Here is a 13,689-nt window from a genome sequence, read left to right on the forward strand (position 1 = left end):
ACACGCAGCTGTTTCACTCACTCTGCTCCTCCTGAACCTGGCATGACTGCTCTCCTTTGTCTCGTCAGATTTCAGATATCCTCAATTTTTCACACTAGAGTCTGGTCCCTGACTGGCGTCTGCAGTTGTTTACTGTGCTATATGCAGGAGGCGAGCTTGTATGCTCTTTTATTTCTGCTGTGGTCAGTGCCAAAGGTTTCAGGTTCTGCCTGATCTCATCTGCTCTGGTGTGGCTTTGGCTGTCCTGGAGCCCAGAAGTTCCCAGCAGAGTCTCAGTCTTTGTCTCTGTTGCCTTGAAACACCATGTTTGTGGAAGCTGCACCCTGTCTGTTAATCAGTGGAGGTATAAATATGCCTGTCTGACTCGCTGTCTTATTTGTAACCCCATCATACACACACACACACACACACACACACACACACACACACACACACACAGATGCCAAGCACTTACCTTGGAGACTGTCCCAGGACAGATATAGCGTGTTATTTCCTCCTCCCCCTGCTTCTAAGCAGCAGATGCTGGGACAAGTGCCTGGCTGGTCATGAAGAACACTTCCAGACTTACTGAGAAATATTTATGGATCAAAATATATTCTGCATAGAACTTATTTTCCAAAAAGAAAGCGACTTCTACAGCAGTCTGTCTCGTTCAGATAAGTCTTTTCTGAAACGCAGCCTGGTCTCTCCTCCTTCAACTCCTTGTCGCTGTGACTGAAGGGAGCTGCTGGCGTAACCCAGCTGCTCTAAACCGTTGTTGGATCCTCTCCCTCACACACGCAACATATGCACATTTGTGTCTGGTACACACAAACACAAACAGCCCTCACATGAACACAAACATGCACAAGCACAGTTGAAACATATGTTCACACACACACACGCAAAATGGACACATTGTGGTGTTTTAATTGAAACTTTTATTACTAAAATTGTCCTTTAACAAATAACTTGAGACAAGCAACAAGGGCAAAGACGCACTGTACATTCCCCTGGTGAGGATCTGGATTCAAACACTGTCCTCCCCCACAGATGTAACTAATGAGAATGAAATGGCCTGAATGCTAACAGTGGCAACAAACACCATAATGGACACCTTCGACAAACTGTAATAACCTGAAAATGTGTTCTTGGAAGTTGCAAACAAGATGAAAGTGAAGGGGATAATGAGGGGAGAGAGGTAGAGGAGGTGTGAATGCACAAAGAAAGATCGTCAGTGTGCGGAGAGTGGACTGAAAACATTCACAAAATGAAACCAATATGCTGAAAACAGAAGTACAAAAAAATCAATTTCAATTTTTACAATTCATGCACAGAGGAGATGCCAAACCTGGAATGACGAGGTGGGAATGAGATGTGTGATCATTTGACAGCATTTGGTTTCTAAGGTTTGACCGGTACAAACAGTTAAAAAATGCTGGTGGTATGAGATTAGTTTTGATAGACTGATTGACTCGACTTTACCCTGCGATAGCATCTTTCAGTTAGATCATTTACAAACGGAGGCTGATGTATCAAATGGACTTCTTTTCAATGTATTTACAAATTTTATGTTACATCTGCTCGAGAATTGATTGTTCCGCTGATTTCGCTTCCGTTAGCTGGAGTGTTAGTTTGAGATTCATGCAGCCGACTCTGAGGCCAGTTTCACAAAGATAGGTTAGACCGGTCTGTAGCGTTGGGCCGCTCTTGATTCCGATCCTGGGTGAGTCTAATACAAGTTAGATGGACCTATTCTGAAAAGGTAGCCACCCTACCACCAGGCTGAATTAAGAGCCATGTTTGCATGGTAACAATTAGTGACACCTGCTGACCAGTGGAACCAAACACCTAAAAACAGGAAAACATGGCTCATAATTTGTGGTTTGCTAACAGCAATGTGGAACGAGTAAAAGGAAGAGAAAGAGTTTTTGTTAAATTTACAGCAGCGAGAACACAGTCAGTTGTTATCATTAGTCTAAAGAAACTATCCTGAGCCTGCAACAGGGCTGAACTGGGCTAACAAACAATGGTGCAGTTGCTCGCTCCGCCTATGCTGGTTTCACACTGCAAAATGTGAATGGATGCAAAAGGACATCCTGCATGTGATATACTGTTTACTGGAACATACTAAATGCAGCATTAATTTACCCACAACTCATTGCAAATTAGTCCTACTTAAGACGGTCAGGAACCAGACAGCTTTGTGCGATGGATGAATTTTCACATCTGTCTTAAGTGTCAATAGTTTGATTGATAGCCAGTCAAAGTTTATCTTTGTGCAACTGACACCTGATGTGGCGAACCATAGGCCAGAACAGATCATGGCCAGCTGTGTTTAAACACATTATGAATGTATTTGCTTCATGGATTTTCATCTGAAAAATCAACCACCTGTCGTTCTACAAGATTCAACCGCTGCTCAAACATCTACAGAGAATTATCAGCTTATTGCTTTGACCTACAACTGTTCGCACAAGGTCCTGAACCCTGCACCGGACTTTATCTCGACTCTCCAGTTTCTGGGAATGTATTTAATCAGGCGGACTTCTAATTTGTTTCCATTCAATCCAACATCCTCTGTCAAGCCTCCACACACATACAGTATGTGTACAATAGCAAACACGCATCCACAACCAAGAAACCTTTGCATCACAACCTCAAAAAACAAATTTAACACACAGAATAACCACGACCTCTTTCAAAAAGTGCATAAAGGTCGGCACGAAGTAACAGATGAAAAACAAACCATCTTGCACAGTTTAATCAAGAAATTGCAAAGTGCTTGATCGCTGTAAATAAAAAAAAAAGAGAGAAATGCAATTTTTTTTTCGGCCTCTGCGTCTCAAATTTCATGAGTCTACTTTCTCCTTCAAACACTTGTGCTCTGTTTGATAGAAAATCCTTGTTGTCCAGGAAATCCAGTCTCATTTCTGGACCAGAGCAGATGCAGAAGGACAGGAGGAAGAGAACAGAGGTGTGTGTGTGTGCGTGTGCGTGCATGTGTGTGTGTGTGTGTGTGTGTGATGAAAAGTGATGTGTATTATATATCATACATGCATTTTATATGATTACTTGAGCTATATGTGGATACAGACATAAGAGTCTTTGTGTGTTCTTCGTGTGTATGTTGTTAGCAGTCGTCTTCCTCAAAGTGTGTTTTCTGCAGAACCTTTACATGACGCTCATAGATCTTGAGGGCGGGGCCGAGCCTGATTGACAGGCCAGTCAAAACATCGTTACGCTGCATGAGGAGGAGAGACTTGCCATCGATTTCCTAATGAAGAGAGCAAAGCAATGTGGGTCGGTAGATGTGGATTACACACGTTAGATGAAGTACAGCCAATAATCTAGTCTCTGGTGGCCTCTAGTGGTTATTAAAGGAGACTACAGGCTCACCTGGGTCCTGAAGGCCGCAGCCTGCTCAGGGAAACCTGCTGCTGTGAAATAACTGACCACATCAGACACTGTCCAGTCCACCGGGCTCCCACTGGCCCCCTCAGACTTTATAAACCTAGAGAGACGAGAGATGGCGGATGGCCCGTTGGCCCATTACAAACCTGCAGTAATCTTGTCAAGTTATGTCAGAGCCAGCAGAGCAAAACATTAGTTTAACAGTAGTTTTGTGTTCTTTTCCTCTGATTTTAGTTAATGGGTGTGTGTTTCCTATGTTTTGGTTACAGTGTTGGTTTGTTAGAATGGGAGCACGGTAATAAATTGAACTCTGAGATTACACTGAGTCATTGTTAGTGTTACTGCTCATCAATGATACCTTTCATCAACTAACCAATCACAGCCTGGATGGGGTAGGACATTAAAAAAACCTCTCAAAATGTTGAACTCATGCTTCTGCACAAATGGTTACGATTACTGAAAAGTTAGTGTTGAGCATTAACAACAGAGAGGCTGTGTGTGTGTGTGTGTGTGTGTGTGTGTGTGTGTGTGTGTGTTTGTGTGCATGTGTGTGTGCAGGTGTTTGTGTGTGTGTGTTTGTGTTCATGTGCTTGCGTGTGTGTGTGTGTGCATGTGTGTGTGTGTGTGTGTGCGTGTGTGTGTGTGTTTGTGTGCATGTGTGTGTGCAGGTGTTTGTGTGTGTGTGTTTGTGTTCATGTGCTTGCGTGTGTGTGTGTGTGTGTGTGTGTGTGTGTGTGTGTGTGTTAAAAATTGATAAACATAAATGAACAAATATTAAATCCTTTTTTTTTTCAAAGCAAGACAAATGCTGCACAAAAGTTAATCACACACAAAACTGTGATTACAAAATGGCGGCTGGTGAAAAATATGAGTGCCAGGTACAGTTCAGAATCCACCTGGCCACTTTAGCTGCTGGAGGAAAAAATGTATTTCCAACTCTGAAACATACAATGCCTGAGTGTGATTTATTGAGATGGAAATTAAGCTGACAGAGACAGACTGCAGTGTTATGAGTACAAAATGTAGAAATAAACACATAAATAATAAAACTCAACAGGGGTAATCTAAATTAACAAGCTAAGGTTCGCTGCTGCTTTTGACACACAAATAAACCGAGCTCACAACCCAATCGAGGTAGGTAGGCGCAGCCTTATGAAGCTGAAAGAATATGTTAGTTTCTGTGCCCGCATTCATCTACCGCAGCAGCTAAATGGTTGATTCAGAACTACTTTGACATTGTTGTTGCTCAGCGGTAACTTTCGAAATCTGGTAGCAGTGGCTCAGCGAAGTGCAGTGTAACACATTCAAGTTACTTTTTAGCTTATTGGGTGATTTAACATGTTAATTTTGCAATACAAATGATCAGTTATCTAGTTTTGTTGTCAAATAAGCAATCTGTAACTGTTAAAAATTTACTGTGGTCACAAAAAACAAGAAAAAAAAGAGAGAATCCCTGATGCACGAGCATGTGGTGCAGCTCAGCTAGCAACTTGGCAGAGATGACAGACGTAAGGGGTGTAAGTATTCATATGATTTTGAATTCATGGGTGAAAGGGACGAGAGCATTACAGTGAAATGTAAACTGTGTCTGGGTAATAAGTGTCTGTCGGCTGCAAAGAGCTCCACTTCAAATTTGATGAAGGAACAGCTCCACAACAGTCAGGTGTCCTCGGTTTCTATTTACTTTCATGCAATTGAAACAATTCAACTTTTTTCAGTCCAAAAAAACATAGACTGAACATGGCATGGATGTGGTCTCTGTGATGTCACCCATAGGTTTCTGTGGAGCCACTGTGAAGTTCAGTGACGTCGCCATCTCCGCAGTGCCTAACGCCACCAAACTCCAGGCTAATGCAAACATGGGCAAAGAGGTGGAGCCTGGGTGGAGCTGACAGAATTCAAACGAGTGAGTTACATAAAAATTCACCCTGTGCAGTCTTCAGTCATGAAGAGCTCTAGAGAGCAAAACCGTCTTTGTACCAGGCTGTCGGGCATTTCAATATGGGGGTCAATGGGGATTGACTCCCTTTTGGAGCCAGCCTCAAGTGGCCACATGAGGAACTGCAGTTTCTTCTCCTTGGGCTATAAGCACTGAGCCCAGGCCCCCCGCTGATTTTATGCCTACTTGTGATTAAACATAATCATTAACAAAGACCTGTAATGGGGATATTTTTGGGTCTAGTAACGCAACTTGGCTTAACACCAAGTAAAAACATTCAGCATGCGGATTGTCTCTGATCCAACAGGCAAAAAGCACAGAAAGTTGTCGTTCTAGCACAAGTTAGCATTCCAAGCTAACTCAAACGCCTGTGTTCATAGATAGTACAGCATCTGCTTCACATTGCAAAGCATCCAGTGGTGCCTCCTTTCTTCATGGCTTGTTTTCATCAGCTTTGGCTCATTTCACTCTAAAAGTTGAACTTATTTACAGTAAATCAACACAACGGAAAATGGGCTTTGTAACAGATCCAGAAAAGCAAGCAACACAGAAGCAGATAAAACCAAAGCCAATGAATCTGTTTGGCATCTTCAGTGCCTCTGCTGTACTCACCCTCCACTGCTAACTCCTCCGTTTATCCCTCGCTCCTCAGACACGCCGGAGTCTCTCGGGGAGGCAGTGGGTGTGAGCAGGCACGACGACACGCCGACCTCTGTCTTAGACTCCAAGCCTTAGGAAAAATTAAGCACAGTCTGATTACCTGTCAACATCGCTAACAACCAAAGACAAACATACACAAATATAAACACAGATTATCTGTACAGCAGGACTCACTGTTAACGCCTGAGGAGTTGTGGTTGATTCTGTCACGCTGCATCTGACTCTGTGTGTGGAGAGAAGAGAGAGGGTCAAACAAAGATGAAAAATAAATGAGCACGACAAAAAGACCATATCCACGCAGTGAAACCAGTCAGACTCACACCGCGCCAGAGGAACAACCATGTTGAAATCATCAGTGACCTCCAACTAAACTCAAGGATTAAAGGAGCCGACTGTGCCAAGATGCATCATGACAAAACTGCAACAAGACCATCTGCTGCTGAAGTGTAAATGATGATGTGCAAGACAGGAAGTGGCCACGATCCAAGATTGTATAATAGAAGTGCAAAATGGAGCACAAATAAAACACAAGCAAACAAGGGCAACAGATAGGAAATATATTTTAAAAATCTCTCAAAATGCATAACACATATCAAAGCTAAATCATCCAAACTCCCTGCTCAATGGTGGGGTCAGCGGTTCTGGAGAAAGACTGCTGAGATCCGAACTCTGCAGCCAAACAAAAACACCTCTCCTGTCAGTGCTCCTTCAGAAGCTACACCCCCTCAAATTCATGGACGTACATTGCCAAGGCAACGACACTATCAACTGGGCTAGCTGACCAAAAGAGAAATATGGTGGAATCCAGAGCATCTGCTCCCTGAGGGTAAGTTAGCCGCAACAAGTAATGCTCTACAGGCCAAGACGTGTAACTCTGAAAGCTGGCAATATCACCGATGTTACTTAGGTTTCATTGCTATCACTGTATAGCTCCCTTCATAGGTGTAGAAGAGGGAGGGGCAGAGGTCAGAGTGCAGCTGGTTCCCCTGTTCCTGATTGGCTGGAATAGTGTGGCTCAGTTCAGGCCCCTTTGTTTGTTTCCTATTGACGGAGGAGGGGCTGTGTACGAGCACTTCAGTGACTGCTCCTTTAAGATCATACAACACACAAATGTGAAGGCTTTCATGAGCTGGGGATCAAAATGTATTTGACACACACAGAACAATGTATTTGTTGTTTAGTATTTCATTTTCACTTAAAGGTACAAGGTGTCAAGTTTTTGACGAGCAGTAGCGATACGGACGTTTTTATGTGCCCGTGTTTTGTTCATCATGCACAATGACGCTTTTGTTGTTTTGTCCACTAGCTGCTATTTTTCACACTATTCCACTGATGCACAACTGGTGGCAGTAATGTGCCAAGAAATTACAATTACAGTTACAATTTTATAGCAATGCAACAACAAAGGCAAGGAAGAAAAAGACTGCTAGCAAGTTAAGTGTGGATGTTAACAAAGTAGGATTCTTATTTTCCAAACATAACAGGCTTGACATGTGGATTCAGCAGTTTGTTGGGCCAGTTTATGTTAAGGGTACCTGTAAACACCTGTAAAAGCTAACCAGCCACACACACCGCCACATAACATCCATCAACACACTTTACTGTTCTTATGAGCTCTGAGACCACCAGCCGTCGTCCGCATCGAACTGCAGTTCTTCTTTTTAAACATGTGAAAATCACTAATGTTATTGTTTACATCTGTGCTTTTCCAGCTGTCACATGTCAAAATGTCAAAAGGGCCCATCGCGTGTTTGGGTATGTGGTATGCAGCGGCAAAAAAAAAAGGAAAAACTGCTCACAATTCAGCGAACAGCAACGCATGCCACGTCACAAATCACGGCGTTCATAGATGAGTCCGATTGTTTCCTCTCTGTCAAACCGCACTGTGCCATGAAAACGCATTTTGTATGTAACTGTTTTTTCACATCGGTTTGCAAGTAAAAATGACATGAAAATTGATCTCGTCCCCAATATTTCAAATGAATGTGCTAAAGACATGTTAATCATAAATATTGCACACCGCACTGATTTTCCTCATTTCAAGGCTAAATCTATTCCGCGGCATCTCAAGACGCTCACGTACTGTAACACATTATGTGCCACAAACCATGACACAAAATGCAGCATGTAGCACGCTGTGTCTCACAGACCGCTAGGAAAAATAAAAAATAAGATAGTAAAATTAGCCATGTGCCTCAGTTACATGTATTTCATGCTTTCAATCAAGAACAATTTACATGAACTCTTGACAGGAAATTAACCAATTATGTTCTCTTTCATGTGCGTTCCTTTTATTGTCCTCGGATCAAGTATACGTTCTGGACACCCCATACTGTGTGTCTTTGTCTGTTGAGCCGTTATACCTACATAGGGCTTCTTATTGATTTTTCAATTTATTCCAAGCAGTGACTGTTGCTGCTGCCAGAGATGTAAAATACATCAGTTCGTGCACGATTCGAGCCTTCAGGGGTTCAGAACAGCACAAAAATATTTCATGAACTGTGAGTAGAATGAATCATGGAGACGATTTGGCTTAAAAAAAAAACATTTGTATTATCGTGACCCAGCAGTATAGCTGCCAAATCTTGAAAAAATTGTCTCTAAAGTAAATTCTGAAAATAGAGACAGCAGTATGTCAAGAACAATTTTGACCCGTCTCCCTGAAACGCAGTTCAGTCATTCAGAACCCATTCTAGTCCGAGTGATTCAGTTTAAAATTGTGGAGATGAGTGTGTGAGTGCTCTCGCCACAGAGTGAACCCACTGACCCTCACAGCCACTGCAAGTTCATAGCAAATACTGACTGAAAATGTAATGATGTATTGAAAACGCATCATAATAGAAGCGCTTGGAAAATCGGGACATATACACCGAATGCATCTCACCAGGTTTCAGTGACAGTTTAATCCAAATTTGAAATGTTACTAAAGGACGGCAGCAGATAACAACTACGTACTTTGACTGAAGTTTTGTATTTCAGTACAGTTTCAGTACTTGCCCTTCAGTAGTTCTATATTTTCATCCAACTTTAGATTTCTACTTCACTACATTTCAGTGGAAATATGGAAAAATGAAATCACGTAATAAGTTGCACTGGTGTTTGAACATTTGAATAGCTTTAATATGCTGCTCACATGTTAATGCATCCATGATAATAATCCAGTGATACAGAACATATAATATAAAAATTTGGAAAACAGTACTTTTACTTGTAATGGTGGATTTTTACATTGTGGTATTAGTACCTTTAAGATAAAGGACCTCAATATTTCCACCACTTGTAAAGGAACTAAGATGTGGGATATGCTTTGAGTTTATTTTTGAAGTATTTTATCAAAGGAAGTAGTGAAATAACAGGAAAGAGAGACACAACAGAGGTCCAAAGTCAGACTCAAACATTGCTCGTTGCATTTTACAGTACGTTTGAGTCATTTTGACTAGTTTTGATAACACGAGGAATACTATCATCTCACAATAATGGCAATATCTAACAACGCTTGCACTTACTTGTATCTCCGTACGTAGCTGATCAGGGACGACGGCTCTCTCCTCCTCCGAGTGAGCACTGTTGGATTGTGACGGAGACGCTCTACGAACAGGTGGACATGATGTCATGGAGAGGAGGTCAAGCCCAGACGTCCCTGAGAGACCAGCAGCAAGAAAAGAGGGAGGTGAAAAGATGAAAAACTATTAAACTTTAATTATTATCACTAACATTATATTATTGTTATCATGATTATTGTTGTTGTTGTTGTTGTTGCTACTGTAGTAGTAGTAGTAGTAGTAGTAGTAGTACAACTCTGATTCCAAAAATCATCAGTCAATCATCTGCAAACAAACTGTGTTCACTGGCAACACTTTTACAAAGTGCCTGAGCTCATGTAGTAATCTCCTTTAGCCAATCATGTGTTCACAAAGTGGTGAACCTCTCTCCATCCTCGCTTGTGAACGACTGAGCCTTTCCAGGATGCCCCTTTCATACCCAATCATGATACTATCACCTGAGACCAATGAACCCGTTTACCTGTGGAATGTTCCAAACAGGTGTTTTTGGAGCGTTCCACATCTTTCCCAGTCTTTAGTTGTTCCTGTCCCATTTTGTTTGAAACAAGAAAACCCAGCAAATTCAGAATAAGCAGATATTTACAAAAATCAATGAAGTGGGTGAGGTCAAACATTAAATATATCGTCTTTGTGCTGTTTTCAGTGTCAAACGGGATTAACAAATGATCAGGTTCTATTTTATTTATGTTTTGCAGAACATCCCAACTGTCTGGAATCAGTATTGTAGTAGTACTCAAACTTATAGATTATAACAGTTGTTTCATTAGCAATTGTGTAATGATATACAAATTCTCAGTATCATGATTTTATTTATACAGAAATTAAAAAACTTAGTCTTAGTTGAAACTTAGCATTATTTAGATCAGCATAAATAAAGCTGCAGTAAAAAATATAGACTTAAAGATTATATTAGGATTTAAAATGTTGGTTGAATTTGTAATTTAAATTTTAAAAAAAAAGTAAAATCAGAAATACTTTTAGTGGTAGAGGAAGTGATGGTGTACGTGACAATTAGAGCCCGCGCACGCACACGTTCACGCGCACACACCTTTGCCCTCGTGCGGCTGCTCTGATGCTGTCTGGATCTCAGCATCTTCTTTGCTTTTCTCAATGAGCTCCGGTTCGGTTGTCATGGCTACCGGGGACAGTCCTCCTTCCTCATCAGAACTCCGGGGATCCTCCTCCTCCTCCTCCTCCTCTTCCCTGTTCTCTTCCCGTTCCTCTTCTTCGCTGGCTGTTTCCATTGGCTCACTCTCCTGGGGAGAGGGGAACGGCGGCTGCAACCACATAGAAAGTTCAAATAAGCGTCTCCATTAATAAAGGGGGTAAAGTGGAGGTGGGTGGACAAAACCTGAATTTGATTCAAGTTCTCACTCAGGTTCGGGTCCTTGTACCCCATTTGAGCTTTAAACAGCATATTAGATCCGCTGCGCTTCTCCGGGGCGGAAAGAGTAGATGAGAAACACCTCCCACTTGGAGAAACACACAGATATGAGAAATAACGATAGCCGCCTACTGAAGCCTACTCAAGTCTGCTCCCACCAGGGAGGAGGAGAGGGAGGAGAGGAGAGTGTGCTGTCAGGGATGATACAAAGGATTTAATGAGGCACGCAAAGGGGGAGATGTGGGGATAACAAGGGGCGAGAAAAAGCAAAACTCCAGGGTTTGAATCACGCCTCAAAATACGCAAAATGTGGACTACATGAACAAACATGATGCTCGGCTGAGTCCTCCGCCGGCCTGCGCGACACAGCGGCGCTCAGGAGAGCGCGGCAGCGGCACGTCTCAAGTTTAGACAGACACCGCCTCCTGCGCGGCAGGCCCGGGCTGTACGCGCTCTGTTCCGCACTGCTAAAGTTCCTGAGAGCCAAAACGAAATGTTTATTGACCCCAAACAGTGATACGGCGACGGAAGCAGAAAGTGCTCGTGCTCGCGCCATGCAGAGACGCTCTTTGTGGAGCGCGCGGGGGAAGCCGCTGTCTGCTCCTGTATGTAACCCGCACCTTTGTGCAGGAAGACACACACACACACACACACACACACACACACACACACACACACACACACACACACACACACACACACACATATTTACCGAGGCTACAGAGGACAAACGCAGCGCAGGCACGGTGGCATCCCGCTGACAATTAGAGAAACAAGCTCCTCGCATATGTGGGAAATCTCCCCAAAACACTTCTGCTTTTAACACATCGAGGCTGAACACGAAACAAACATATTTGGCGAGGGAAGCCGAGCGCGTCCCGGTGCCGTGTGTGCGGTTTTAACCAGTGATCATTAATTTATCAGCAAGCCATCAAGCCAGCGCTGCTCCGCGCGCCCTGTACAACTGGGACGTGTTGGAAATATTAAGTTAGCGGTGCCCACCTTTTTCACGGTGTGCTTGTCCTGCAGTGCGCTCTTCATAAGTCTGTCAGCGGACGCGTTCTTCGGCACGGGCTCCTCCATCACCATCCCCCTCAGAGGAAGAGTAATGTTCCCGCAGCGGGTCCTGCGCAGCCTGCCCCTCGCCACCTCTCTCTCCATGACCACTTTGACTTTGCCTCGGGTCAGCTTCTCCTCCGACAGCCGCTCTTGGCTGCTCAGATAGCCCAAAATCTCCTTCAGCCCTAGCGGCTTCATGTGGCCTCTGGTCGCGGCGGCGGAGCCCCCCCGGAGGCTCCTCTCGGACAGGCTGCGAACAGAAGCCACCAATCTGTCTCCCAGGTCGGGGTTGGCGTGGTTCCCCGCTGTTTTGGTGCCTCCTCCTGCGACTCGAAGTTTGGGCTTGAGGGGCTCTGCCTGCTTCTGCTTCTGTTGTTGAGGGAGGTTGCCGACGCTCCCTGAGCAAGTTTTGTTCTGGGTGTCAGCCCCAGACAAACCCGGCTCCTTTCCTTCGCGAACTGCATCGGCTTTGCTCGGTGTTGTCCTGCCGGCATCACCGCCGTCGTGTGCGCTTGTTCTGTGGCCGGGCGACGGACAGTCCCCCGCTCCCTGCGGCTCTAATCCCTTGTCTCTCGGTGCACTTGCTTTCTCCTCTTTACAGCCGCTCCCGACATCGCAGCCCGTTGTTGCGCCACAACTGAGGCACTCGTTTCCGCTACTGGGGCTGGAGGCAGGCTTGAGCTTCTTGCCGGTGGCGCTGGCTGATGTGTGAGTGTGGGGATCTGGGCTGGGCTCCGAGTCCTCCTCTCCCTCCTCCTGGTCGGTGAAGCTGTGCGCACTGTCGCCGTTGTTGTTCGGATGGTCGTGTTTGGTCCGCTCCCTCGCTGCCTCCGCGCCGCTGCTGCCAGCGGCCGTAAACTCACTCTTCTTTCTGCTTTTCCTCTGCACCTTCGCCGCGTTTCGGTACGATATGGAGCCCTTGTAGCTAACTTTGAGCACCGTCTGCTCTTGAATCAGTTTTTCCAGTTCTGTCCTGGTTCGGTCCGGGTCTGACCCGTGTCGTCTCCGCACCATTCGACAAATCCTCTCCAGATCCGGACGGGCTTTCCTCGAGCGGAGAGAGTCGATTGTTTCCAGGATCCACTCTCGGTACTTATTGGGCTCGGACATCTTCTCCTGCTGGTGCGGATGGGGTTTGGCCCGAGTGCGTCTTTCTTCCCCTCTGTTGTTTCACAAGTGACGCTGTGTCAAAGCGGGGAAGCCAGAGTGCGATCCCCGGCTGGAGAACGAGGACGGAAGCCTGGCTGGTACGCTTGCGTTCGCTGGCCACATTGTGCGCTTAAGGTGGACCGAAGATGGCGCCTAGGTCTCCACCACAGACGCAAATGACATTTAAGGTGGAATTGACTGGCTTTTAGCGCATCGGAGCGTCGTTCTTTGTTCGCAGTCAGGTCCTGATCAACCCGCAGTTTGTTATTTCGGGTTTTTTTTAACACAAAGACCAGCGCACAGCCCAAACAGCGGGGGGAGGACACGGCTGAGTAATTGAGTGTCGTGTTTTTGAGCGTTATGGCGAATCTGATTGAGTCGAGCGGTCAACAGATGGGTGGATGACGGCTCCATTCCGCATCAGGAGGCAGTGATGGATGTCTGACCTCTGGGCGACAACAATCAGTTCAAATATCCCATCATCTGCAATTCACTCTTTCCAAAACGTGCAGCAGCTGGACGCTCAAACACATACACACACA

The 13,689-nt window shown here is 44.8% G+C and overlaps 1 protein-coding gene across 1 annotated transcript; it reads right to left on the bottom strand.

Moving 5' to 3' along the window:
- Nucleotides 1-901: 901 nt before the first annotated feature.
- On the bottom strand, nucleotides 902-13,205 carry samd1b (sterile alpha motif domain containing 1b). Its single transcript, XM_076729713.1, has 7 exons — nucleotides 11,942-13,205; nucleotides 10,604-10,832; nucleotides 9,499-9,632; nucleotides 6,167-6,215; nucleotides 5,945-6,062; nucleotides 3,379-3,493; nucleotides 902-3,256 (listed from the first exon to the last, which is right to left on the bottom strand). Exons 1-7 carry the CDS (start codon nucleotides 13,106-13,108, stop codon nucleotides 3,113-3,115), a joined length of 1,956 nt encoding a protein of 651 aa, XP_076585828.1. The 5' UTR covers nucleotides 13,109-13,205; the 3' UTR covers nucleotides 902-3,112.
- Between the last annotated feature and the right edge of the window lie 484 nt (nucleotides 13,206-13,689).

This window comes from Chaetodon auriga, chromosome 4 (assembly GCF_051107435.1).
Source record: "Chaetodon auriga isolate fChaAug3 chromosome 4, fChaAug3.hap1, whole genome shotgun sequence".
In the NCBI taxonomy this organism is placed as follows: domain Eukaryota; kingdom Metazoa; phylum Chordata; class Actinopteri; order Chaetodontiformes; family Chaetodontidae; genus Chaetodon; species Chaetodon auriga.